The sequence below is a fragment of the Lepus europaeus genome, chromosome 3 (genome assembly GCF_033115175.1).
Source record: "Lepus europaeus isolate LE1 chromosome 3, mLepTim1.pri, whole genome shotgun sequence".
In the NCBI taxonomy this organism is placed as follows: domain Eukaryota; kingdom Metazoa; phylum Chordata; class Mammalia; order Lagomorpha; family Leporidae; genus Lepus; species Lepus europaeus.
In genome coordinates, this window is record NC_084829.1 from 36,992,902 (window position 1) to 37,018,055 (window position 25,154).

The 25,154-nt window shown below is 52.5% G+C and overlaps 2 protein-coding genes across 3 annotated transcripts in view; one reads left to right on the forward strand and one right to left on the reverse strand.

The window, feature by feature from the left end:
- The window catches only part of KCTD20 (potassium channel tetramerization domain containing 20), a 36,422-nt gene extending 22,716 nt beyond the window's left edge, over positions 1 to 13,706 (forward strand). Inside the window, exons 4-8 of the mRNA XM_062186023.1 lie at positions 3,848 to 3,950; positions 4,277 to 4,397; positions 5,740 to 5,937; positions 8,602 to 8,712; positions 10,608 to 13,706. Of these exons, the coding sequence (XP_062042007.1) occupies positions 3,848 to 3,950; positions 4,277 to 4,397; positions 5,740 to 5,937; positions 8,602 to 8,712; positions 10,608 to 10,900 (826 nt within the window). The 3' untranslated portion in view covers positions 10,901 to 13,706. The remainder of the gene's footprint in view (positions 1 to 3,847; positions 3,951 to 4,276; positions 4,398 to 5,739; positions 5,938 to 8,601; positions 8,713 to 10,607) is intronic.
- Positions 13,707 to 16,808: 3,102 nt separating this feature from the next.
- STK38 (serine/threonine kinase 38) overlaps positions 16,809 to 25,154 on the reverse strand; it is a 37,239-nt gene continuing 28,893 nt past the window's right edge. For both annotated transcript variants that reach the window (XM_062186025.1, XM_062186024.1), the window contains exons 10-14: positions 21,433 to 21,550; positions 20,329 to 20,452; positions 20,067 to 20,162; positions 19,049 to 19,143; positions 16,809 to 18,599 (exon numbers count right to left, since the gene is read on the reverse strand). In XM_062186025.1, coding sequence (XP_062042009.1) covers positions 18,469 to 18,599; positions 19,049 to 19,143; positions 20,067 to 20,162; positions 20,329 to 20,452; positions 21,433 to 21,550 — 564 coding nt within the window. In that variant the 3' untranslated portion in view covers positions 16,809 to 18,468. The remainder of the gene's footprint in view (positions 18,600 to 19,048; positions 19,144 to 20,066; positions 20,163 to 20,328; positions 20,453 to 21,432; positions 21,551 to 25,154) is intronic.

Here is a 25,154-nt window from a genome sequence, read left to right on the forward strand (position 1 = left end):
TGTTTTTCTACCTTCCTCCTTCCAGGAGAGAGGGAGGACAAGCTGGGAAAAGCCCTCTGTGTGTTGGTGACCTGGGGACAAAGGGGGTGTGTCCACGTCCAGAGCCAGTGTAGCCAGTGAGCCTCTGGGCAAGGACTCTGGGAAGTGCCCTGCCGAGGCCGGCCCCTGTTCCCCTGGCATCCACGCTGCAGTCGCATTTCCCAGTTCACAGGCTAAGACCCTGGGACGAGGTGAGACCTAAGTCATGCTCTCTTTTGCTTTTAATAAAAAAGTGAATTGGGCCAGCGTTCCACGGGACACAAGAACAAAGTCGTTTTACAAATGCCTTTCATCTGCTGTCTGCTGCCAGCTCTAGGCTTGGCCACAGAAGCTCTGCTGTCATTGTCTGATGGCCCAGAACTTTGGAACGCACTCTTTATGCCTAGCTTGTTTGTTGCTTTGCTCTCCCCCTCTCTGCCCCCACCTGTCAGGGTCAGAGGTCAGGGAAGGAAACAGACTGCTCAGGAGGGTGCTGGCAGAGCCCCTCCTGGACAGCCCAGGCCTTCCCGGGAGCAAGAGCAGATGGGGCCGAGAGTTTAAGAGCAGGAGTGCTGACGACAGTGTGCGTGGAAGCTTTGCTGTTGGGGTCTTCATCTACTTAGAAGTAGACTTGGCGCAGGCGTGCGGGGTAGCAGTTAGGACGGCATCCCGTGGCAAAGTGCCTGGGGCTGTGCCCGGCTCTGCTCCTGCCTCTGGCTTCCTGCAGACGCACACTCTAGGAGGCAGCAGGTGATGGAGCAAAGTGCTTGGTTTCCTGCGACCCACATACGAGACCTAGAATGAGTTTCTAGCTCCTGATATTGCAGGCATTTGGGAAGTCAATCAGTGGATGGGAGAATCCTTCCCCCTCCCCCCAATAAAAATGAAGACAATGAAAAAGGAAGTAGATTTTGTTTTGTTTAAAGATCTAACCTCACTCAGGACCTGAAGCTAACTTGAACTGAATTAGAAATCAGAACGGATCACACTGAATTGCTGAATTCTAGGCTAAATGAGATCCAGCTATCCAAACGTGTATATTTGAACATACAAATTCATAGTGAACAATTTTATGTAGAACCAAATATCCTCATATTTCTTAAACAGCTTAATCAAGATGAAAGCAAAATATTAAAGCATTTTTCTAATTAGCTCTATTTTTTTAAAAGATTTATTTATTTGAAAGTTACAGAAAAGGGGAGAGACATGTCTTCCATCTATTGGTTCACTCCCCAAATGGCTACAATGGCCAGAGATGAGCCAGTGCACAGCCAGGAGCCAGGAGCTTCTTCCAGGTCTCCCACGTGGCTGCAGGGGCCCAAGGACTTGCACCATCCTCCACTGCTTTCCCAGCTGCATTAGCAGGGAGCTGGATCAGAAGTGGAGCAGCCTAGACTCAAACCGGCACCCATATGGGATGCCAGTGCTGCAGGCCAAGGCTTTAACCTGCTTTGCCACAGCACCAGCTCCTTACTTAGCCCTGTATTTTATCAGGCTTAACTTCTTGGTCTCAGGTTTAGTGTCACCATCGTATACTCCTTCCCACTCCACCCAAAAAAAAAAAAAAAAAAAATTCCTCAGTGCACGTTGGCTGTTTGAGGAATGTCACCTCTAAAAGTAGTGATCAACAGAAGAAAGGTAGTGAGCAGCCATTTAGGCTAGCACTTAGGATGCCTGGGTCCCATGACAGAGTATCTGGACTTGACTCCTGGCTGCAGCTCCTGACCATTGTAAACCTTGGAGACAGCAGTGATGGCTCAAGTGATTGGGTTCCGGCCACCTACAAGGGTTAGATCTGGACTGAGTTGCTGTTCCAGCCCCAGCCATTATGGACATTTGGGGAATGAACCAGTGGATGAGAACTTGCTCTCTGTCTCTCTCAAGTAAATCTTAAAAAGAGAGAGATGGAGCTGGCATCCCACATGGACACATTTGAGTCTTGGGTGCCCCACTTCCAATCCAGCTCCCTGCTGATGTGCCTTGGAAAGCAGCAGAGGATGGCCCAAGTGCTTGGGCCTCTGCACCCACATGGGAGACCTGGATGAAGCCCCTGGCTCCTGGCTTTGGTCTGGCCATTTGCAGCCATTTGGGGAGTGAACCAGCAGATGGAAGATCTCTCCCTCCTCACCCCCACCTTTTCCTGAAATTTTTCCTTTCAAATAAGAGAGAGGGGCAAGCATTTAAAATAAAGATTTTTTATTATTATTATCATTATTTATTTGAGAGAGAGTTATAGACAGAGAGAGGGAGACAGAGAAAGGTCTCCCATCCACTGGTTTACTCCCCTAAATGGCCACAACAGCCAGGAGCTTCCTCCAGGTCTTCCTATGTGGGTGCAGGGGCCCAAGGACTTGGGCCATCTTCTCCTGCTTTCCCAGGCCATAGCAGAGAGCTGGATCGAAAGGGGAGCGGCCAGGATAGGAATCGGCGCCCATATGGGATGCTGGCGCTGCAGGTGGTGGCTTAGCCCATGACATCAGCGCTGGCCTCAGCAGGCCTTTTCTGAGTCACAAATTCTTGGTTCTTTGAATCAAGAGATGGGTTGTCTCTTGCGGAGAGGAGCCTTGTTCTTTATCCAGGTGGCTCATTCAGCTGGGTAGACTCAAATTCTGAGTTACTTAAGTTTGTTCTGTCCTCTGGCTGCCTATGGTACTCGTGAGCCTAACCAGGGGAACACAGGTGGGGGCCACTCGTCACGAGGGGGCTGAGTGGGGAGCGAGGGTGGATTAACGCAGAGCCTTGCCGCTGCTAGAGAAACAGCGCTGAGCCTGAGGGCTGCTGGAAGGCGGAGGGGCGGGCAGTGTGTAGCGCTGTTTGCCGTACCCGCCCATGGTCTCTTAGTTAGGCTTTAACCAGAGCATTCCAGAAAAACATCCACATTCGCTGGTGACTGCTGTTACCCGGATGCACTTGTGCATGATGCAGAGTGCCTTGGAAAGCGTGCGGCGTGGAGTCATTTTCAGACCTTTGAAAAGCAGCCAAGTCAGTGGAGAGCCGGGACGAACCGGGGCAGCAGCACCGCCCTGCGTGTTAAGGAAGGAAGTTGGGAAATCGATCAGGCTGGCCCGGCCCTGCCCTTGGTGCTGTGTTCCGGTTCCACAACTCTACACGAGTGTGTGGCAGGAGCACAAGTCACGAGATCAGTTGGACAGAGGAGAGCTGAGAGAGGGGCCAAAGGATGAGGAGGCGTGGGTAAGGGAAGCAGCCCTCTGTCCCCGCCCTGAGCCCTCTGAGGCGTGTGGGAGTGCTGAGGCCCAGCGCCCCCTCCTCTCCTCCTCTGCCTGACGGAGGCCGTGTTCACTGTTGAGATCTGTTGGGAAACCAGCGAGCGAGCTGCACTGGTTACTGCAGTCATCAGCAGACTAGATGCCCACGCAAATTCAGGAGTGCTGAGGGACGGTGTGCCGGAAGTGGGGAACGAAAGGCAGGGACGAGGGCAGCGTGCGCCCTTGGGGCTCATCAGCAGGTACCTGGGCAGCAGGGTGCGCCGGGGGAGGCCGTCACCACACCCTCCACGCACTGCCCACGGGCCGTCTCTGCCGGCGCTGTCCTATATCTGCCGCCGAAGCCCCTCCCTTGCTACACATGAACCTTGAGGACTCGCGCCCTCATTCCTTCTTGCACACACATGCTGAAAGCCACTGCTACCTTCTTCTCTCTCTGAAGGGCGTTTCCTGAGACGTGAGCTCAGCTTGTGGCGGCGGGTCCCAGTGCTGTTTGTGACTTGCACAGTGAGAGGCCGGAGTGGAACAGTGCGGGATGAGGTAGAGAAGAGGCCGTGCTGGGAGGGGTAGGGCGGAGGTCACGCTGTTGCCTGGCTGTCTTTCAGGATGTTTGGACCCGGAAGAGAGTACAACTTCACGCGGCCCAACGAGAAGGGAGAGTATGAGATCGCCGAAGGAATCAGCGCGACCGTGTTTCGCACAGTGCTGGTGTGTAGTTCCGCCCTTGTTTCACATGTCTTCCCCAGAGGCGTGCCCGGCCGGCCGCGTCCCTGACTTCAGGGTCTCTGCTTCCAGTCGTTGCCTTTCCCGCCTGTGTTCTGTTCCTGCACTTCAGGTGTGAGCGCAGTCAGCAGGTTCTCATGGAAAGCGTCAGGACGGCCAGGGGCTGCTTCGCCATCTGCCAGTTCGGCCAGCTTGGTGATCGCCCCAGTAGCCCCTGCTCTCACAGGACCGGGACCGGGAGGGAGACGGGTTGAAGAAATGGTGTCCCATCTTACTCTTGCCTACAGTGCTCCCTCCTCGTCTGCTTACAGGATTATTACAAAACTGGCATCATCAGCTGTCCTGATGGCATCTCTATCCCAGACCTTAGAGACACGTGCGATTATCTCTGCATCAACTTTGACTTCAACACCATCCGATGCCAAGACCTGAGTAAGTGCGGGAGCCGTCGCAGCAGCGCTGCGCCCCGAGTGTGCTCTGGAGCCGACCGGCGTTTGCATTGCTGAGCAGAAGGACTTCCCCGTGTGGTTGCACAGATTTGCTGAGGCAGAGACGTGACAGTCAGTAGCCTGTTTGCTCTACTGCTTCAGAGCACTGCGAGGCCGCGGGGTAGACACAGGGAACCAGGCGGTGAGTCTCAGTGTAGCCTGACCAGCCGGCAGGTCGCCACGCTGCGTGCTTCCCTCCCATGACCCTGGTTTCTCAACTCTGACAAACAAGGACACTGCTTGTCCAACATGAGCAAAGGCTCACTGTTAAATAGCAGATTGGCCAAGCTTTTTGTTAGGATTTTATCACTGTTTTTTTTTTTTTTTAAACATATGCCCAACAAATTGGGCTTCCCTGCTAGTTCTCTTATTTATTTGTTGTCTGTTTGAAAGGTTGAGTGACAGAGGGAGAGACAGAGAGATAGAGGTCTTCCATCCGCTGGTTCACGCCCCAAATGCCTCCAGCCAGGGCCAGGCCAAGCTGAAGCCTGGAGCCAGGAACCCCGAACCCCAACCTTGTCTCCCCTTTCGGTGGCAGGAACCCTAGATCATGGGCCCGTATCCACTGCCTCCCTAGTGCTTTAGCACGAAGCCGGATTGAAAGCACGGAGAACTGGGACTCAAACCAGGCATTCTGATGTGTGATATGGGCGTCCCAAGCGGTGGCTTCACCCACTACCTGCCACAGTGGCCTCAAAGCCTGCCCCTTTTCATTGTTTTAACTTATGTTTAACTAATGTTCGCGAAGTGCTTTACGGCTGTGGCATCACTAAAGTCTTAGGCACACTAGCTATGAAAGAGGGTGGTAACTTCGTTTGACAAATGAGAAGCCTGAAAACTTGGCTTGTTTGAAGCTGTAGGCTTTAGGAAAGCTAAGACTAGCACTCAGATTGCCTGGCTACAGAGTTCTAGGCTTCCTGACATTCTGGAAGAATTGTCCTTTGACGTCCGTAATTCACTGGCTGCAAGTCGCAGCGGGGCCTTCACTGTGGTCCTGTCTCTCAGTGGGCTCAGGCCCGGAGCATCTTCGGGAGAGGACCCAGTTACGGCTCCACCTCTGGCAGAACTCAGTTGTGGCCCAGCACTGTCTGTCCGACACAGCCTTCGCTGATGCGCATGCTCGAGGAGGCCGAGGGAGCCTGGTAGAATCTGGGCGTGTCTGACCCAATCAGCCTCCACCTGGGAACAGGGGGTGTCTCCTTGCCTTTCACTCTGCCAAAAGCTGTCACCTGTCTCTCTCTCGCACTTGGCCAGAAAGCACGCTCACCTGCGTTTTCTCTCCCCAGGTGCTTTGCTGCACGAGCTGTCTAATGACGGTGCTCACAAGCAGTTTGACCACTACCTCGAAGAACTGATCCTGCCCATCATGGTGGGCTGTGCCAAGAAAGGGGAGCGAGAGTGCCACATCGTCGTGCTGACGGACGAGGACTCTGTGGACTGGGACGAAGACCACCCCCCGCCCATGGGGGAGGAATATTCCCAAAGTAGGAGAACCTGCGTGGTGGAGGTGCCCTCAGCAGCTCCGTCTAGAGCCCACATGCAGATCAGTGTTGTGTGGTGACAAGTGCACTCAGCCAGGCTAAGCCTCTCCCGGTGCGCTCTCCCCGTTAGGCTGGGAAGTGGAGTGCATCTCGTATAACCTCTCACTCCACCCCTGAGGCAGCAGATCAGATGTGGATGTTGCTCTCCTCTTCTTTTTTAAGGATTATTTATTTGAAAGAGTTAGAGAGGTCAAGCCAGAGAGAGAGAGAGAGGTCTTCCATTCCACTGGTTCCCTCCCCAAATGACCACAATGGCCAGAGCTGAGCTGATCTGAAGCCAGGAGCCAGGAGCTTCCTCCGGGTCTCCCACACGAGTGCAGGGGCCCAAGGACTTGGGCCATCTTCTACTGCTTTCCCAGGCTATAGCAGAGAGCTGGATCAGAAGAGGAGCAGCCAGGACTCAAACTGGCACCCATATGGGATGCTGGCACTGCAGGCTGGGGCTTTAACCTGCTAACGCCGGCCCCGCCTCCTTTTTTTTTTTTTTAAGATTTTGAATTAGTAATTCAAAATTCAAAAAATGTGAAAGAATGTACATTAAAAAATCTTATTCCCATTCCGGCCCCTCTGCTGTTTTCCTCTTTGGTTTTTCTGTCCTTCCAAGGATAGAAGGCACATACATGAACAAATGCATACTTGTTTTTCTCAAACCGTTTTAGGGGGCCGGTGTTATGTACTGGGTTAAGCTGTGGCCTGCAATGCTGGCATTCCATGTGAACGCTGTTTTGAGTCCCAGCTGCTTCACTTCCAATCCAGCTCCCTGCTAATGCACTTGGGAAGGTGGCCCAAGTGTTTGGACCCCTGCACCCACAAGGGAGTCCCAGATGGAACTCCTGGTTCCTCACTCTGGCCTGGCCCAGCCCTGGCCATTGCTGCTGTTTGGGGAGTGAACCAGCAGATGAAGACCTCTCTCTCTCTCTCTCTCTCTCTCTCTCTCTCATTGTCTCTAACTCTGCCTTTCAAATGAATAAATTTTTAAAAATAGTAAGATTAACTAGTGTTCATACACTGTGTACATAGTAATGCAATATAAAATATATGCTCTAACCCCTAGAGTAATAAAAGTTTTAAAAAACGATTTCCTATTATACAGACTGTTTGATACTGTGTCTTACATAAGAACCTCCACATTCTTTCTGTGGCTGCATAGTATTCCATGCATGTGTTGTGTTTGGTTTAAGCATTTAAGTATAAACTGTAAGTGGTGCTGAGTGCAGTGAATCTCCTTTTAAACAATCTTCACACACATGTTTCACTATCGAGTATTCCTAGAGATGCAATGTCAAAAGCTTTGGCTTTTCTAATTTTGATAGATATCGGAAGTGGAGCAGCTGGGACTTGAACCGGAGCCCATATGGGATGCCAATGCTTCAGGCCAGGGTGTTAAGCTCCTGCGCCACAGTGCAGGCCCCCTCCACTCTTAATATGCAGATAATTCTCATGATTGGCATGAATTTTAATTTGCACTCCTCATTCTCTTGAATGAGGCTGAACCTTTCTTTTATTTTTTCCATTTACTTGAAAGGCAGAGAGAGGGCGGGAGCAGTGGGGAGGTGGGGTAGAGCGTCCACCCACTGATTCACGCCCCAAAGGCCTGCAGCAGCAGGGGCCAGGTGGAAGCCAGGAGCCTGAACTCAGTCCTGGTTTTGTGCATGTGGTGGGGCCCTAAGCATTTGGGCCATCACTGCTGCCTCCCAGCGTGTGCATCAGCAGGAAGCTGGGATCGGAAGTGGAGCCAGGACTCGGACCCAGGCACTTCTTAAGGGGACTCAGGCAGTTTAATCACTACACCAAGGAGTCACCCCCGAATTTCGTAAGAGCCAGCCTTACCCGTCACAAAATTGGAGCTGCTGGTCTTAGCGGTTTGTGAAAGCTCCCATTTGTGGTTGTGTTTTCTATAGAATAAGGAAACTAGTGCCCAGTAGTATGAGTTGCAAATATTTTTCCCATGTGAATGTCTTTTTAGCTTTGTGGTGATGGTTTTGGCAGAGATGTTATATTTTTCCACTAATTTTTCTTTTATGGCCTTTAGGTTTTGTTTCATACTCAGAAAGACCTTCCCTACCCTGAAACTATAAGAATTTCTCTTGTGGTATATGTGTTATTTAACACTTACCCTTTGACCCACCTGGGCTTTTGGGCATCAGTGGTCAAGTACACTGTTCGTCCTTAGATTCTTTCTTTTTTTTTTTTTTTTTTTTTTTTGACAGAGTGGATAGTGAGAGAGAGACACAGAGAGAAAGGTCTTCCTTTTTTTTTTGCCATTGATTCACCTTCCAATGGCCGCTGCAGCCGGTGCATCTCGCTGATCCGAAGCCAGGAGCCAGGTGCTTCTCCTGGTCTCCCATGCGGGTGCAGGGCCCAAGGACTTGGGCCATCCTCCACTGCCTTCCCGGGCCACAGCAGAGAGCTGGCCGGAAGAGGGGCAACCGGGATAGAATCCGGTGCCCCAACCGGGACTAGAACCCGGTGTGCTGGCGCCGCAAGGCAGAGGATTAGCCTGTTAAGCCACGGCGCCAGCCTCGTCCTTAGATTCTGTTACCTCATCTCCTTCCCCTTCCAGAGGCCTTCACTCCTTGACTAACCACCACTTTTTCTTTTCCCCAGTTCTTTATAGCTCCAAGCTGTACAGATTCTTCAAATATATTGAGAATCGTGATGTTGCTAAAACAGTGTTAAAGGAACGAGGCCTGAAAAATATTCGTATTGGAATTGAAGGTAAGACCAACCAACCAACCGTCAGCCCAGTCAGTGTGCAGGCACTGCGTGGGCCCGGGGCTAGGCTGCACCTGCGGCCCCAGCCCAGTCCTCGCATTCAGAGACCGGGCTAAAGGAGTGCGGCATTGTTTCAGTTTGTCCTCATGTTTCAGTCTCTCTCCGGGAGAATGCTTTGAAACAGCCACAGGAGCAGGTGGGGCTCACTCCACGCCTTCCAGATCAGGAGCAGCAGGGGCAAAGCACAGGAGGCGGGAAGAGCGCTTCACGAGCAGGATCCCGGAGAACGTCTTGAGCCTGGCGAGGTCCTGGCAAGCGCAGCTCGGGAACCCAGCACCTCAAGATGATTGCAGTCCTCAGAGGAGCGTCTGGGTTTACGGACAGAGCTCTCTAAGTGACCCTGAGCATGGCTCCCAGGCCCGAGAGCGGGGAGCTGGGCTGGAAGCAGGGCAGCTGGACTTGAACTGGCACTCCAGTATGGGGTATGGGATGCCAGTGTCACAGGCCGCGGCTTGCCCCTGCTGCTGCCTCACTTTTGCACACCCAACACATCACATCTCCATTGTGTCTGATATTGGAGGAATTTCAAGTTGGAAGAAAATTTTGAGATCATCTGTTTCTTTTTCTTTCTTTCTTTCTTTTTTTTTTTTTTTTTTGTTTTTAAGATTTATTTATTTTCTTAAAAGTCAGAGTTACATAGAGGAGAACCAGAGAGAGAGATCTTCCATCTGCTGTTTCACGCTCCAGTTGGCCGCAATGGCCAGAGCTGTGCCAATCCGAAGCCAGGAGCTTCTTCTGGGTGTCCCACATGGGTGCAGGGGCCCAAGGACTTGGGCCATCTTCTGCTGCTTTCCCAGGCCTAGCAGAGTGCTGGATTGGAAGAGGAGCAGCCAGGACTTGAACTGGTGCCCATATGGGATGCCGGCACTGCAGGCGGCAGCTTTACTGGCTACGCCACAGCACCGGCTCCTGTTTGTTTGTTTTAACATTTATTTATTTATTTATTTATTTGAAAGGCAGAGTTACAGAGAGGGAGAAGCAGAAAGAGAGGTCTTCCATCTTCTGGTTCACTCCCCAAATGGCCATACTGAGCCAATCTGAAGCCAGGAGCTTCTTCCGGGTCTCCCACTTGGGTACAGGGGCCCAAGGACCTGGGCCATCTTCCACTGCTTTCCCAAGCCATAGCAGAGAGCCGGATTGGAAGTGGAGTAACTGGGACTCAACCAGCGCCCATATGGGATGCCGGCACTGCAGGTGGCTGCTTGACCCCCTGTGCCACAGCGCCGTCCCCTCCACGGTGTCTTTCATCTCTTGGGAAAGCCTAGGGACACGGTGATAGGGACCACATCCTTTCCCAGGGCAGCCCGTCTGCCCGCCCATTGGAAATGTTTCCGCTCATCTGAAACCCTGCCTTCTGGTTCTGCTCGTTTGCAGCCTGGGACAGCCTTCTAGGTGTTCTTGGCCACATCCCTGTGTTTTGTAGGCTAAGCATGACACATGTGCTTGACCTCACACAGCATGCCTTCCAAGCAACAGAACCAAGAGGAGTGGGGTAGCCATGCCCTGACAGGATTTCTCTGTGGTACTTTTACCAGCAACTAAAGTCTCCTGAAACTTCATTTAAGAGGCTTCTCTCCTCCTCCCATTACAAGGGCCAGAAGTCTCGTCACTCTCCTTCTGTTTGTCCTTCCGGGCACCAGACCTGCTTACCCGAGCAGGCGGGGGCGGCGCATGCAGGAGGCTGGGCAGGGGGCCCGGAGCAGCGACTGGTCACTCCCCACATGGTTCTTCTGGCTGTCTTTGGGTTTGGAAATGAATGTGTTAGGAAGCAGAAAGTATGGCTGCGAGAGTGTTCCCAGTTTGCCAGATTCTGAGAGCGGCCTCCTTCTGTGTTTCAGGCTACCCTACCTGTAAAGAAAAAATCAAGAGGAGACCCGGGGGGCGGTCCGAGGTGATCTACAATTACGTGCAGCGCCCCTTTATCCAGATGTCCTGGGAGAAGGAGGAGGGGAAGAGCCGCCACGTGGACTTCCAGTGTGTCCGCAGCAAGTCCCTCACGAACCTGGTGGCAGCCGGAGAGGACGTCCTGGAGGACCAGGAGGTCCTGATGCACCACCCGCCCCAGGTCGACGAGCTCGACCGGCTGAATGCCCCACTTTCTCACATGGCTTCCAGTGACTTTCAGGACTGAGCCCGCTGTGGGCCCGCCGCCACCAGAGCTCCCGGGCCTGCCCTGGGCAGAGACCCGCTTCTCCTGGCCTCTCCAGTCTCCCAGAACGAACGTGTGTCTCCGGCCGGAGATGAAGGAGCACTCACGTAACTACTGGCCAGCTTGGCAGCTGCCCAGCTGATCTAAAACAGTGGGGCCTGGTGCTGCTCACTGGGTCTGCGTAACCACGGAAGCAGAGGAGTCGTCGGGGCTCCGCGCTGTCCTCCCCTCTCTGCTCTGTTCTTGGCTTCTGTTGGTCGTGTTCCACACCGGGCACACTGCTTAGCAGCAAGGACCAGATGACAACCTCTGCCTTCTAAAGGCAGGCACTCGTGGGGTGCTCAGCGGAGCTCACGGAGGGCGCCCCCGGCTGCGTCCGTGGAGAACGTGGCTCTCAGAGGGGATTCGTCCGAGCTGGAGTCCTCGTGAGTGCCGCAAACAGTCCGGAGCCACACAGACGGGCTCTCCGGCAGGAAGAGTAAGGGTGCAACTGTTTATGAAACTTTTTTAGATTCAGTTTTTCAGACTCAGTAAATGGATGATTCATTTGGAATGCAACTCAGCTACAGGAGCGCGGCCCCACATCGGGCCAGCTGGATTATTCTGGCTCGGAAGCTGGTGCGAAGCCACAGGTCTAGACACCCAAGGGCGGCCCGGTGCCGTGGGTGTGGCTCGGAGAGCTGAGCTGGGACTTAAACGCTTTCAAGATGAGTGCAGCAGTTTTGTTTTATCAGGAGTTCAGGGGCTGGGAGCCCCTGAGCAGGCTGGCCGCTGGCCGCCGGCTTGAACGGGAGGCTTCCCCCACAGCAGTGTTTCACCTGGGGAACTAGCCAGTTAGCCACTCACCTGGGAAGACCAGCACTGACGCCATCGCCACGGGAAGGGTGGGCTGGGAGCAGACTGACCAGCTGTGGTGACTGCGGGAGGCGGCAGCCCGGGCACTCCCCGCCGCCGTGCCTCGAGGTCTCCATGGCTGTGAACAGCAGAGCTAAGCCTCAGCCCGGGGCTCCAGACTGCGGAGTATCTCCCACCCTGTGGGAGAAGCTGCCCCTCCGGTCACCTGCCTCAGCTGCACCCCTCACTGTGAAGAGACAGTTACCTGGAGTCTTGGAGTAAATTCCATTCTTCCAAGACACTGCAGGACAAGCTCCTTGAATGGCCTGGCCCCAGGCCCCAAGGCAGCTGGGAAAGCCCCTCCCAGGCCCAGAGAACGAGGGGGGTGTTCAGGGCATGCTCTGCGGGTGTGAGCAGGTCAGGGTGGACTCTGCTGTTGTCCCCGGGGAGCCGCGCCGCACAGGCATCGAGGCTGGGGGAAAGGCTCGGGGTGCGTACAGGGGGTGGCTTTCTTTCTGTGAAAGCAGCTGGCTCGCCTTTGCGGTCAGACTCGGCCCTTGTCCTCGCCGGCCCCGCGTTCCTGCCGGGAGCGGCTGGGCAGCCTCGGCCGGGGCATCACGGTGCTTCCGGTGCGCCTCGGTGGATTTTCACTACCACCACAGAGGGCGCCGAGCTGTCAGGTTTGTGTGCCCTGTGACACGTGTGACTTCGGTGCCGGCTTAGGTCTTGTTAAACTGCGTGTCCGCACACACAGCCGACACCTCGGTTAGTGCTTACTTGGTGAAATGTGCTTGAACCCTTGCTCTGTGTCACAATTTCCTCAAGCTTTCTAGAACTTTACCCCCCGAATTGGGTTAACAGGCTTTTGGCCCCAACCCTTGAGGTGACGGTGTGTCTCCTGGCGCCACCCAGTGGTGGCACCTGCAGGAACAGCCGGGGCCACAGGTTCTTTCTAAAGGAGGACAATTTCTGCACCGACCCGGAGCTCAGCATCACTGTAACTTGGTGGCCGCCCTCAGCCATGCCTTCCCCGTTCCTGGGGTCAGGACATCCCATAATGGCGAGGCCTCGGAGGGCTGCAGTCATCCCCGTACGAGCCAGCTCCTAGCCAGATGGGCAAGAGGCATTTCTGTCCACTCAGAGGTGGGATTGGGTTTGGTGTTCTAAGTGCCTAAATAAGCGAGCTAGGTTGTTCAACCAGAAACACTTTGATGAGAAAATGGTTCTACCCAGGCTGTCGCTCAGAGCGCATCTCAGCAGGCCAAGGCGCATCAGAATCTGGGGTTGAGAGTCTTGACTTTGTGTCTACAGCACATCACGTAGTGCCGGTGAGGAAACGTGTTGTGGGGAACTGGAGAGGAAGCAGAGTGTTAACACGTGTTGGGTTATTTCAGATTTCTCCAAAGTCCAGGAAGAGAGAACAATGACAGCAAAATCTATAAGGACCACAGAAAGCAGCTGCTAGATTTACTGTGTAGTAGGCGACAGCCAGTACTAATTTTAAACTGAATTCCAAGAGTCCAGTGTGATAGAGGATGGATACGGGTCTGTGAACGTAACTGTGGGATCCAGCGTGGGCGGAGAGATGTACTTGGAAATAGTGCTCCAAAGCGTCTGAAATCAGATACCCAGAGCAAGGCTTCAAAAATGCCATCATAAAGTCTTTTTTTTTTTTTTTTTTTTTAATCAAGTGTCAGTAGAACGTTAAAAACCAAGGGACATTGGCAGTTTGTTCAATGCTACTTCTTGCCTCATTTTGGAACTGTTCAAACAGGGAGAGGGAGCACAGCTGTGCTCTGGGCGGTCACCCCGCAGGGGAGCATTTTCTCCTAAAGGCAAAATGCCTGTAGGTTTTCTCTCTACGTTCTATTTCGAAAGTTGCACTTGTTCACCTACCAGTGTTTACGAAATCCTGTGTTTGGGATTCTTTTCTATAATAAAATATTATCATTTGTGTGTCCGTGTCATTCTTAGCAGAAATGAAACCAGCTATGGGGATGTTAAAAGGGACTGAAAGGGTACTGCCCGATGGCCAGAAGCACTTCCTTTCCGGGAGGAGACGGGGCCTCGCCGGGGGCCTGCGGGTCTTGCCGCTCTGGTATTTACAACCCAGAGGTTCCAGAGCCCTTCATGGGCTGCCTTCCGAGGTCCTGGTTGATTTGCATTCGAGACCATTTGAACACAGATTCAACTAAGCATAACCCCACAAAGCTAAATGAAAACTTGAACGATAAAGGGATCCACACACTATGGGGCCGGCGAAGTGGGTTAAGCCACCACCCGCAGCACCAGCTCCGGTCCATGTCCCGGCTGCTCCACTTCTGATCCAGCTCTCTGCTGTGGCCTGGGAAAGCAGCAGAAGATGGCCCAAGTGCTTGGGTCCCCTGCACCCACGTGGAAGACCTGGAACTGGCTCCTGATCAGCACAGCTCCAGCTGTTGCAGACAACTAGGGAGTGAACCAGCAGATGGAAAACCCCGTCTCTCCCTCTCTCTCTCCAGCTCTGCCTTTCAAATCAATCAGCCAATCAGTCTATAGAGAAAGCAAGTGAGGAGGGGCAGGTGTTGTGGAGTAGTGGTCAACATGACACCTTCGACACCAGCATCCCTTATGACAGCCCATTTGAGTCCCAGCTGCTCCACTTCCAATCCAGCTCTGTTAACGTGTCGGGGAGAGTAACGAAGACCCAAATGCTTGAACCTCTGACCCAGAGAAAGTCCCAGGCTCCTGGCTTTGGCCTGGCCCAGTCCCAGCTGTTGCAACCATTTAGGGAATGAACCAGCAGAGGATTCTCTCTCTAAATATTTCCAAAAAGGGTCTTTGAAGACCTCATTACAGAAATAATGAGTTGAAGCCACGGTGTTGGAGAGGTCAGCAAGAGATGAGGGGTGAGGGGCACCAGCATTTAAGTGGCAGGCAGAGGAGCTGCCAAGAAGGCAGTCAGGGTGGGAGTTTAAAGGAAAGTTCCCCGTGGGAGGAGTGCAGCAGGTATCCACTAAGACGATGCAACTCCACTGGAGAGGGCAGAACACCAGTGGCCAGAAGAGTAGCTTCCATAGAAGTGAATGCTCACACGTTAATACTAACGTGCTTCCCCACGGGTCAGGTTGGAGGGCAGAGGGAACTGAGGACGTACCAAGTGGTGGCAGTGTTACGCCACTCTTCCCAAAGTGGTATTTACTACATACAGCTCCATGCCGTCACCACAGCACAGGCCACAGCTGCCAGCCTTCTTTCCCCTCTGTAGATCCCTACTACAATAAACCTCTCTGGGAAGCGTCCCTAAGGCACTCACACCTGTGCAGGCTGGTCAGCACAGCATGGCTGCATTGGGATCGGCCGCCTGCCGGGCGGCAGTGCTCGCCTGGTAGGCTCCCTACTGCACACCCACAGCCGGGGGCTGAGCTGAAAGTTTTGGACAATTTGGTGTTTGTTTTCCTGAAAATAGGAGTGAAAAGCATCAATGGAGGCTTTTTTTTTTTTTAAGTCAAGACTGACCTTGATAGACCATTCCAGGGAAACATGAAGGAAATCAAAGTACCATTCGCTGGACCATTTTCAATTCAAAACATCATTTGGGGGGCTGGCACTGTGGTGGGGCAGACAAAGCTGCCTTCTGCAGCATTCGCATCCCACATGGGCGCTGGTTCCAGTGCCTGCTGCTTCACTTCCAACCCAGCTCTCTGCTGTGGCTGGGGAAGGCAGTGGAGGATGGCCCAAGTCCTTGGGCCCCTGCACCAGCGTGGGAGACCAGGAAGAAGCCACTGGCTCCTGGCTTCAGATAGGCCTAGCCTGGCTGTTGTGGCCATTTCGGGAGTGAACCAGTGGACGGAAGACTCTCTGTCTCTCTCTCTCTCTGCCTCTATGTCTCTGTAACTCTGCCTTTCAAAGAAAAGTAAATGTTAAAAAGGAAAAATCATTTGAGTTACAGGGACACCCAGAGAGACAAAGGATACAGGGTGGCCCTGTGCGGTGTTACAATTCTGAGAAGGCAACAGCAGTCTATTGCACAGGACTCGTATGACGCCACAGGTAAGTCTTCCAGTTAGCCATCGGCTGTTCAGAACCCGGATATTAACCCTGAAGGAACTCGCCCGAATCTCTTGAAAGCAATTCTAACAAAATGAGGCACTGAAGAGAATTCTGATGCACTCAAGTCAAGAAGGTGCTGCACTGAAGCTCTACCAATAGAACAGTTAAAATTCAGGTTTTTGGGGCCCGTGTGTGGTGCAGCGGGTGACACCGCCACCTGCGACACCAGCATCCCACAGGGGATGTGTCCCAGCTGCTCTGCTTACAGGCCAGCTCTGCTGATGGCCTGGGGAAAGCAGAGAGTCCCTGCCACCCATGCTCCTGGCTCCTGGCTTCAGCCTGGCCCAGCCTGGGACTTGCAGATGTCTGCGGAGTGAACCGGCGGGTGGAAGATCAATCCCTTTCCCCACCCTCCCCCGCCCCAAAACTGACTTTCAGAATAAATAAGTAAATCTTTTTCAACTTCTTTTTTGAAATGTACAAGTTCTATTATTTTCTAGCTCCCCCAGTGATAGGATCAACACTGAGCCAGTGTTGGGACCATGAGCCCCACGAAGACCAAGCCACCCAGGCTGTACCTGGCCTCCCTCTGCTCGCAGCTTCTACTCTGATAAACGCTGCCTCTCCTGGCCTCTCCCTGAGGCTTCCCCAGAAAGGGGCTGAGAGGCGGCACCTCGGTCCACGACATCTTGGAGACACCCGTGCTCCGGTGGCCATGGAGGGCGCAGGCGTCCACCCCTGAGCCTGCGAGACCCCTGGGGATGGGGCCGGGCTGTAGAGAGTGGAACAAAGGCCCGCCAGCTGGCAGCACTTGTCAGCAGGTGACCCGACAGCCGAGCCCCCAGCTGAGGGGGCCGTGCGGGGACCGCAGCTCAGAGGACGGGGTCCCTGACGACAAGGCCAGCTCCGGCTTCTCTGGGACACAGAAGCACTTGGCATGGCACCGTGGCTAGTGATGGCCTGCGGCCAAAGGACCCGCTGTGGGTCACAGGCCGCGTTTGCTTAGAACACCACAGACTTCCCCCACTGTTGCACACCGTTTATTGAGAAGTTTCCAAGTTAAACGTGGGTATCTCCCCTAGGGCCGCTCCCGCATGCGCACCACCACACCCTCGTTGCTGCCTCCCATTCCTGTTCCTGCGAGACCTCGGGCTCAAAGCCCCGCCGTCCGCTAAGACCACGAGGCGGCAGAGGACCACAGCAGAATCTCGCTTCCTCTCACAACAGGCCATGAACGCAAGGTGAAGGGGCAGACACGTTCCCTCCGTCCACAGCCGACTTCCCCAGCATTCGTTCTTCCTCCTCCAACGTGAAAACCCAAAGCCAGTTCACTTACAACTCGAACTGCCGCTCCCCCATTTCTCTTTTGGAATGGCTGGGAGATGCTTTCCTTTCAAAGCTGATTCTCGCACCCTCGAGGCTGGCAGAAGGCGGTCACCTGCTACAGCTTGGCCAGGACGCTCGCGACGGGCAAAGCGACCACACAGGTGCAAACAAAATGTTTTCAGTTAGCAAAACTTTTTTTAAAAAAGTAATCATGCGTCAATAAGGAGCCTGCACGTGTTCCTGACGCAGAATTCCTCCGAAGGCGGTGGCAGCTGTGAGAGAAGGCACTTCGTGCTACATCCAGAGGGTCTCTCTGGAGACAGCAGCACGGCTGCGGGCAACCCGTCATGGAGGGCTGTCCCCGGGAAGGCACCTGCAAAGGAGAACTCTGTGGTCGTGATTCCAAGGCAAAATGGCTACTTCAAGTTGGGAGAGGAGAAACACCGAGAGGAGAGAGCGGGAGACAGTGAGCTGCCCGGGGCTCGAGGCGTGAACTCTCCAGGACCCGCTGGCTGGATCTGACTTCCCACGGGCTGTTCCCTCTGAGGACGTCATGGGAGCAGGAGCAGCACCTGTGCCCTGCCCGGGCTGTCTTGGCCGTGTGCCTGGGGACCGACCGGGCTCCTGTGGGTAGCACCTGCAGGGCAACACCCACCATGGGGATTTTCTGGAAGCGCGAGTTCCCACGCGACCCGGGCTCCTTGACAACGCCCACTGGCAGCAGGGGCCTTGGAAGAGCAACGGCGGATGGGGCTGGTGCCCCCCGACCCGACATTCAGAAAAGCACGAGTGTAGCTGGGAGCTACACGGGTGGACTGAATGTCTTGATCCTAGTACCATAAATAAAGTGCACCATGAACTCAGGCTGAAACGGCCACTCGCCCACGGCCAACGCGGGCGGGAAGCCACCGCCATCAGCCTCAGGCTGGCGGGCCACCTTCAGCCAGGGTGCTGGCTGCTAAGACCTTCACCATTGCTTTATTTTCTTAGAACTGTGGAACTTTAGCTACACACAAAGGGAAATACTCGGCGGGCTTGGCAACAGCGCTGTCGCAGCGCCCCAGGACTGGCTGACACCCCACGAGAACCCACGACGCTGATCGTGGTGGAGGACGGTGCTTCCCCCGCATCCTGACGCACTCAGGGAACTCCAGGCTCCTGCGCACCGCTCGGCCGGCCCAGGGCGGCGCTGAAGCAGGACGGCTGTGTGTGGCTGACACGGCAGGATCACCTCGCAGGAGCTTTGCTATGTACACCAATGGGCTTTGGCCGCTTCACGGAAGCTCTTTCTAGAGTGTGGGAGGACACCACGACGTTGTACCGAGAGCTCTGCGCCCCCCGGGCCCCCGGGCCCAGGGCTACTTCGCTGCTTTCATGTAGGAAGGGATGGCCCCCCTTGCAGTCAGGCCCTCGAAGCGCTTGTAGGTGTAATTGATGAAGACCCAGTCTTTGTTCTTGTAGTCGGTCTCAGGGTGGTTACTGGTGGCCACTGGGGAAGAAACAGACGTGAGAGCGGATTTCACTGCCTTACTCCACAAACCACTGGGCCCTGCGCCTAGCCACTCTACGTGGAAGGGCTCTCGTTCTCTCTGTGGCTCCTCTACGTTTGCTTGCCTGTGTCCTTTGAACATCACATTTATTCTCAAATGCTTTTCAAGTTTTACCTTTGCATTCCTGCCGTTTCACATTCCTACTCCTGAGTTTAACAACAACACAGGCATGGAGCCGTGTGGCTCCCACCAGCAGCGGGGTGCTCCAAAGGCGGGGCGTGTGCTCACTGCCTTCAGCCAGGCCCCACGGCTCCCCCCAGCAGCACTGGGAAACCACTTGGGAGGGAACTGGAGAAGGGAGCGCCTCGCCACTCCTCCGCCCTGACTTGTGAGCATCACCCCGAGCGGAGGGGCAACGAACGTGCTTAAGAGGCAGCAGCGGCGTTACCTGTTGGTTTAAGGATATCAGATTCTGGAAACTCGTCGAAATTTGAGGTATCGTCAATGCTTTTGATTTCAATAGATATCGCAGCAGGTCGCTCCCTGCCAAGAACAGACAGGCCACAGTTGCTATGGTTAATAACTGCGCTGCTTCCACAGATTCCCTGCTCCGACGCAGGAGGGCCTCTCACAGCGGGAGGCGCTGCGTTTCTCTGAATGCTGACCGACCCAGTCAGCCGACTGTCTCCAAGCCAAATCCATGGCGAAGGTGCAACCGCAAACAGTCATTCACAACTGGAAGGAGTGACACTGAGGAGCTAACACTCAGCCTTAACGCGCTCCCCCTCCCCTCAGGCCTGCCCAACTACTGCGCGGACGGGGAAGCCCAACCCTGCGGGATCCCCTCGTGTGGGGCTCCACACTCCTCCCACGGGAGTCACCATCAGTAGAGAGGCCAGGCAGAAATCACACGGGATAAGTCAGAACACAAGAAAAGAGAGGACGAATTCTTCACCTTCTGGTTAGCAACCAACGAACGCTGAGGAAGGCAGCGGGGCTACGACAGGGGCTATGACGGGGGCCAGGCGCTCAGGGCCACCCCCGCCGTAATAACCTGCACTGCCCCTTCCCGGCTCCACTTCTCCCCGGACCACCTTCTCCCCAGTCCTCCTTCAGCTCCGCTCCTCCCTCCCCTCTGTCTCCCAGTGAGCCCTGCGGTGGGGGCAGGGGCAGTCCTGCAGGGACCCTCGGGGCTGCAGAGGCTGCCCAGTTCTCTGTAGAGAAAGGGCAGTGTGCTTCATAGATGCTCCCTTCGCCGTGACACCAGAGGCTCGCCTCACTGTGTGCAACGCTGCGTGCAATACACCTCATGGTATGTGAGCAGGGCGCTGGACACCAAATCTGTACCATGAGCAAGAACCAGGAACAGACCTACATGTCTAAGAAGCGAATGATGGTTTTTCCAAATGGGTAGTAAGCAAACTAGACTCTCTGAAACAACCCAGGCAGTTTCTACATGGGTGTACCTGATGTGTTCCCAGTCAACGCCTTCAAAAAAAGAATTACATTTGATTTCCTCAACTCCTGGTGCTCCAATTCTGTGTTCCCACTCACAGCAGAATCTGGAAGAGACAGAGGCCTTACCTTCACAAAGAGAAAAAAAAACTTTCCTTTCTCTCTCTCTCCGCCTAGCTGCGGAGAGGAAAGGGAAGAAGCAAAGGTCCACCCGGGAGATAAGGTTCAATGCCAAAGAGTCTTAGCAGGGGCACTAAGGATGTCCTCAGATACCTCAAAATTAGATCCTTGGCTTTCTCAGAGATGGGAACTTCTGGAGGAAAAGTCAAGGTTTCTTTCCAGTTCATCACCTTCTTGTACGTCTCCTGAGGGGTCTCAGAACAGAAAGGTGGGTAGCCTGTAATAAAAAAGGAACTTGGGAGATTTTACGTCCCAGCACTTTCCAAAATCTGGCTGAGGCCTCTTGAGCAGAGTCTGTGTCTTTAATGACTCCTGGATTCCACTCTATGGCCATTCCTCCACGACGTGGGCATGAGTTCCACTCGTCCCAGAAAACGCCGAGTCAGCTTCTCCTTTCCCCCCAAACTCCTAAATGCTCCTGGTGCCGCTAGGAAGCCAGCCAGCAGCGGGAGCTGGAAAAGGAAGACTCAGGGAGGGTTGCAATGTGGTCATCACCACGCCCAACGGAAATGAGGACAAACTAATGACTCCATTCTAGGACTGTCCTGAAATGCGGAGAGTGCCAAGCAAGCTAAACAAGAAACAAGCATAGGTTTTTTTGAAAACTACAGGGAAGAGGATAAACACTACATACCCTGTCACCCCACCTGCCCACCACACAGGGTACGTCTACCTACACAGCCAATACCCGGCCAAGACAACACAGCCAGCCAGACTGCACACCCAGCCATGCATGGGACTTGCAATACACTCTCTCCTAGCTCTCAGGGGTGCATGGCTACCCCCATCTACAGAGACACACCATCCAAGCGAGAGAGAGGCCACAGGGTTCCATGCTTCAATGGCTTGGAGAGAGAAAGAGGGGAACAAATAAGAAGAGTGGGGAAACACCCAGTTAAAGCTCTCTGCACACAGCGGCTGTTTGCTACATACTAGTGACTAAGAGAGCAGCTAGGCGGAGAGGATGAAAACACGGAGAAAGGAAACATAACAAACAAACGATCAGCGAAGCAGCCACGGGCGCCAGCAAGCTGAGGACACCACGGATGCATGCGGTTCAGAGTGGTCTACCTGGGAAACTTCACTTTGAAAGACAAGGGAGAAGTGTTCAGATCACCCCCAGATGGACAGTCTAGCTTCAGCATAGCAGTCCTTCCTGGATGCACAGAGAAAGTCCTCTGAAAGCATGCGACTTACCGATGAGCATCTCATACATGATCACCCCAAGCGACCACCAATCACAGAGCTTGTTGTACCCGGTCTGCATGAACACCTCGGGAGCAATGTAGTCAGGAGTGCCTACTGTGGAGAAGGCCTGAAACATGTACCACACGTCAGGGAGGCCCAGCCAGGCAGGAGGCTGCCCAGAGTCCTGACCTACAGACCGACGGCTGCGCACGCTAGCCCCACACCAAGCAGCAGGACTGCCCAGCCGCCTTGTGGCGAGCTTGACTTGTCAGAGCACTTTCCAAGATGAACACTAACGCTTTGTTAGCGAGGTAAGAGACACTTCCTCCATCGATCTAAAGCTAACGTGATCTAGGAAGGGAGTCATGATTTACCCAACATCCTTTAAGTACCAGGTTCTGTAACAAAACTTCCACAAGGAGGACTTGTAGCTCAACTTTGCAGATAAAAGAATATGACCATCAAAAAGGTTCCGCTGCAGGCCTCAGGCCCGGCTGAGTGGCAGAGCCCAGTGGTAAATTAAGTATCCCACTCCAAATGACCCCTCTTCCCACCATGTATGTGCTCTAAGAACATCATAAAAGGAAGCGTTTACTTTAAAAAGCTACCTACATCCTACAGGTCAAACGTTTACATACCAAACTTGGTCATTTCTATGAACACTTATTAAAGGGGCACATTCCAAATTCTCGTATTCTACGCTAACGCACGGGGAGGAAGTCCAGCCAACGCCTTCCAATGCACGCAACACTGTGGCCACGTGCAAGGCTCCAACCTAGGTGCTTTACATGTTACACAACTTCTAAAACTAAACACCACAGCTGGGCAGTCTTTTTAAAGCGTTTATTATGACCCGGCACAAGCACACAGAGGAAAGCGCAGAGAGTAGAACACACTTGTGCCCGTTACTCACAGTGAAGAGGTTAACAGTCTCCTGTGTTTATTTCAGATCATTTGTCTTTTAAAAAGAAACAAAACCACTGAACCTATGAAAGGTCTGACCCATCTAACCCCCCTGCCCTCCCAACTGAAAATAACAACTGTCCTCAAGTGGCTGTGTGGTTCTTGTATGAATACACTCAAAAATATACATTTATATAAATAAAGGAGTTCATATTCTATTCCACTTTCTTTAATTCATCATTAAGGTTTTAAAGTTGAGTCACTTGTCTGCTGTATAGTATTCTGTTCAATAAATCATGACTGTTCTTGTCCACTTCCGTTGCTTCCAGTGTGCACCTGAGCAAGCACGCCTAACGCCTCCTCGACACTGTGCCGGTACCTACACCTCGGTTACACTGGAGATGCTCTGTAGTAGCACTGCTGCATCTTGGGTCATGGGCAGCTCAACTGGAGGAGCCATCTTCCAACTGTCCTCCCTCGTGCTTGTTCCTATTAACTAGCCTTCAGGGATGAGCTCCGGGCGCTCCACATCGCACCAACACTTGGACCTGTCCGATTTTAGTTTTTACGAACTTGAGGAGCATGAAATGGGATCGCACTGTTTTAACTTGCACGTCCCTTACTCCTACCAACAGGTCAGTTAGCTATTCCGGCCTTTTTCTGTAAATCCCTGTTCGGATCCTTTGCCTGTTCGTTTTTTTCAGTTGTGTTGTCTTTTTCCTTATTGACTCACAGAAATGCTTTGCGAACTGAGGACACCCATTCTTTAACATTTTACATATTGCAAATATCTTCTCCCAGTCCGAGGCTTACTATTTGTATCGTGGCCTTTTTCAATGCAGTGAGATTTGTCACCTACCAACAAACACTCTACCACACACATCCATGTGGGATGATCAAACTCTGAAGCACAGCAATGAAAAGGGGCACCCATGAGTTCAACCCAAGAGCCCACACCAATGCTGGGAACGCTGCTGCGCCTCTCCCAGCCCACCCCCACCCGGCTCTCCCACTTGTGGCTACGCTCAATTGCATCTTTACATTTTACTCCTTTAAAAAGTAAATTTAATTTTGCCACAAGTATCTCTCGACAAAACCTTAGTTTTAATTTTTGCACTTTGTAAAATGGTATTGTTCTATGCCGTCTCACAACATCTAATGTTTCATCTCAATGTTATGTTTCTAGAACTTATCCATGTTGTCACTGGTAGCTGCAGTTCGGTAACTGTCACTTCAGTATTTTATTCCAGAATGTAACCATTTCCCTGTAGATGGGCCCTGGGTGATTTCCAGTGTTTTTGCTATTATGAGAATGCAATCAATACTCCTCCATGTTTCCTGGTTCACATGTGCAAGGAGGTTCCTCAAGGCCTATGAGTAAGGGGAGAATTGCAAGACTGACGGGTGTTCACATAGATCCTGCAGGGCAATTCCAAAGGAGTTGTACCACACGGCTTGCCTTTGTTTGTCTTTTGATATATAGAAAGTTATTTTTCCATTAAAGTAGAAATACAAGCCAAGTTTTTCTTTCATGATTTGTACTTGTGTCTTATTTAAAAAAATCCTTTTCTTACTCAAACATCATAAAAACAAAGCCTTATATTTTCCTTCTAAAATTTTTAAAGTTCTGTTCTCCAGATAAAATTGATTTTTGTATATGCTGTAATGTAGGGATCCATTTTTTCCATACAGATACTCATAGCTGTTTTATTAAATATAAATATTAAATAACATAAATGTCAGTTTTTTTAACTTTCAAGTCTGACCTATGGATTGGGTCGCCCCAAGAAGCATACGTAGTTTTATTCTTATCACACAGGTAAAAAGCTAGAGATCCTCTTTAATTTAGCTATTAGATCTATTCCAGCAAAGATGAATACTAAGTAAATCTCATTTGTTCAGAATTCCTATTACAAAACCAGAGGTCAATTGCCGCAGGAAAAGAGTTCCTGCAAGACACCTGAGCGTTTAACACAAAACCTCTCGGATTTACACAGCATGGCCGAGCGCAGGCTCGAGCCCGAGGGAGAGCACCGTAGGCGTCCGGGACCGAGTGCACCTGGGCGCTCGCTCTTGCCTCACCGCCCCGTGCTCTGCACTGCCTGCACCAGCCGCAGCCTTTCCACGCCGGGGCTGCCCCTTCTCACGGCAGCGGCCTCCAATCCAACTCTTCCACCTGTCCCCTTCTTTTTCCTTCTGTGGCCTGAGCATTTAAAGTGTCACTTGGAGCTGCAATTGGGAAGGGGCCTGTTGGTTAACGTTCAACCACATGACGTGTTCTAGCCCTATGATTTCGTTTTAGAGTTTTAGAGGAAATAAAGTAACCTGTTTACTACTTAATCACTCCTATAAATTCTACCTTAAAGATAAAGCAAAGTGACCAAGATCAGATGCCTATATGTACACCATCTCTCACTTTCCTGGGTCTAATAACTTCAAGCTGAGCCATATCTATCACCTGATCAATCACTGAGGCTCAGGCTACCAGCACCTCTTAAGTTAAAACTTTGCAATGTAGCAGTACGTAGCCAAGGAGTGAAATCTAAGTCCTCACTTCTTCCAGGGATTCTCCATGAACTAAAAAGTAGTATGCTGGGTAGGCAACTACACATCTCAGGCTTACCCAAGAACAGCACGTTTATGCTATACATTAACTAGCGCCCATCTTCTACTGGGTACCAGCCGAACCTGATCACTCACAGAAGGTCAAAGTAACATGGAAATTACATGTAGAAGACGGAAAAGTGACTATTTTCTTCAAGTTATGACAATAGGATAATCTTAACATTCAGTTTTCTGTTTCTACTGTGGCTAGGACAAAAAGTCAA